The sequence below is a fragment of the Olea europaea genome, chromosome 12 (genome assembly GCF_002742605.1).
Source record: "Olea europaea var. sylvestris chromosome 12, O_europaea_v1, whole genome shotgun sequence".
NCBI classification, from domain to species: Eukaryota; Viridiplantae; Streptophyta; class Magnoliopsida; order Lamiales; family Oleaceae; genus Olea; species Olea europaea.
The window spans coordinates 3,734,468-3,736,795 of record NC_036248.1 but is presented as its reverse complement, the minus strand read 5'-3'; the positions used below and the strand labels follow the sequence as shown (position 1 = coordinate 3,736,795).

General features: G+C 37.3%; 1 protein-coding gene across 1 annotated transcript in view; it reads left to right on the top strand.

Annotated features, from left to right (window-relative positions):
* Positions 1–76: 76 nt before the first annotated feature.
* The window catches only part of LOC111406449 (DNA mismatch repair protein MSH2), a gene marked incomplete at its 5' end in the record, with an annotated part of 10,188 nt that continues 7,936 nt past the window's right edge, over positions 77–2,328 (top strand). The window contains 3 exons of the mRNA XM_023035874.1: positions 77–148; positions 807–1,880; positions 1,927–1,942. Of these exons, the coding sequence (XP_022891642.1) occupies positions 77–148; positions 807–1,880; positions 1,927–1,942 (1,162 nt within the window). The remainder of the gene's footprint in view (positions 149–806; positions 1,881–1,926; positions 1,943–2,328) is intronic.

Genomic DNA, 2,328 nt, shown 5'->3' with positions numbered 1-2,328 from the left:
CCCCCCCCCCCCCCCCCCCCCCCCCCGCCCCTTTTTTGGGTTGGGGGTGGGGGCAAGATGTTGGGCTCTGTTATGAAAATTTTCAAGAAAATACATTTTCCCTTCTTTTCTGCAGGACCCTAGGGCTATTCGCTTCTTTGATCGCCGGGTGAGTCCTCTTCCAGTCTTCTGGGTGCACATCTGTGTTGCGTGCTGTTAATATATAACTTGAGATGCCATAAATCTTGATCAGAAAAACAAGAAAGCACCTTGATGATAGATAGTGTGTTTTGAATGCAATATGGAACTTGGATGGAAGTGCATGCCTATAATGCGAAAGGAAGCTATATAGTACAAACTGCACTCTAGATAGGTGTTAGTGTTATAATCAAGGGAACTACTAATGGGACTGAACTTTGACAACTGGTAGTGATGGTATCTGTACTTTCTTTCTAATTATCTTGCTAATATATACGTGCTGACATATCATCATCATCCTCTTCATTATTATTTTTTGCTGAAATTGTGCTTATGTTAGTTTTTACTAAGTTTTTTTCACAAATGATTTCATTTTTCAGTAGTTCACCAGTTTAGTTTTCCTAGGTTCTTTCGATTGGTATAAGTGGTTGCATACTTTTTGTTTGTTATCTGACTAGATAGGCAAATTTATATTTTCATATGCCCTACAGGCTTTCATGCTACTGATAATAAATTAATGTACTCGGTGTTTTCCTTGCTCAGTTGCTTCTTCCAGAATTTATGGATTTAGTAATTCATTTGCACTGCTTGATCTCAATTTCTGAATTAAATTTGTGTCACTCATTCAGGACTATTACACTGCTCATGGTGAGAATGCAACTTTCATTGCAAAGACATATTACCACACTACAACAGCTTTACGCCAGCTAGGAAGTGGATCGAATGCCATTTCTACTGTTAGTGTGAATAAAAACATGTTTGAAACAGTGGCCCGTGACCTTCTTCTTGAGAGAACTGATCATACTCTCGAATTGTATGAGGGTAATGGATCAAATTGGAAACTAGTGAAAAGTGGAACCCCGGGAAATCTGGGTAGTTTTGAAGATATTCTGTTTGCGAACAATGAAATGCAGGATTCTCCAGTGGTTGTTGCTCTATTTCCGAACTTCCGTGATAATGGATGCACTTTGGGACTAGGCTATGTGAATCTTACCACACGAGTGCTTGGATTGACAGAGTTTCTCGATGATAGTCACTTCACAAATGTGGAGTCAGCTTTTGTTGCTCTTGGCTGCAAGGAATGTCTCTTGCCTGTTGAGAGCACCAAATCTAGTGAATATAGATCCTTGAATGATGCAATGACAAGGTGTGGTGTGATGGTAACTGAAAGAAAGAAAAATGAGTTTAAAGGAAGAGACTTGGTACAGGATCTCAGTAGGCTTGTTAAAGGTTCTATTGAACTGGTAAGAGATCTAGTCGCTGGGTTTGAATTTGCACCTGGAGCTCTCAGTTGTATAATATCCTATGTAGAATTACTTTCGGATGAGAGCAATTACGGAAACTATACTATCCGACAATACAATCTTGACAGTTACATGAGATTAGATTCTGCTGCCATGAAGGCACTAAATGTCATGGAGAGTAAATCTGATGCTAATAAAAACTTTAGTTTGTTTGGCCTCATGAATAGGACTTGTACTGCTGGAATGGGTAAACGTTTACTGCACATGTGGCTGAAACAACCTTTATTAGATGTAAATGAAATCAACAGTAGGCTGGATTTAGTGCAAGCCTTTGTGGAGGATACTGCTCTTCGGCAAGATTTAAGGCAGCATTTGAAAAGAATTTCTGATATTGAGAGACTGATACGCTGTCTCCAGAATAAACGAGCAAGTTTGTTTCATATTGTTAAGCTTTATCAGGTACTCTACATGTTTGCTTAAGTTCTCATTTTTGTAATGGAATCAGATGCTCTTAGTTACTGGTAAATTAAAGTAAGAAAAAAATGATAATTTTTAGATTGCTTATAGTCTATGGCATTGGCATGACTTTATTTATTTCTTGTTGTTTTCAAGCTTCACTATATTTTTAATTCTTGTCATTGTCTGACTGAATGACATTGAGTGGTAATTTTCAAGTGCTATAAGATTTCGGTAAAATATTTAAGATTTTAAATGATACTACCTGCCAGAAACTATGCCAAATTTGACAAGTCTCATTTAAAATTTTTAGTTTGATGATTGCCAGAAATTGGGACTTTTGGTCTCTTCTAAATATCAAATTACACTTCCTATACGTGAACATCCGCAAGCTTTGAGACAAGCCCCTGTTTTCATAGTATTTTTAGCTTACATAATTATTAACTATTTT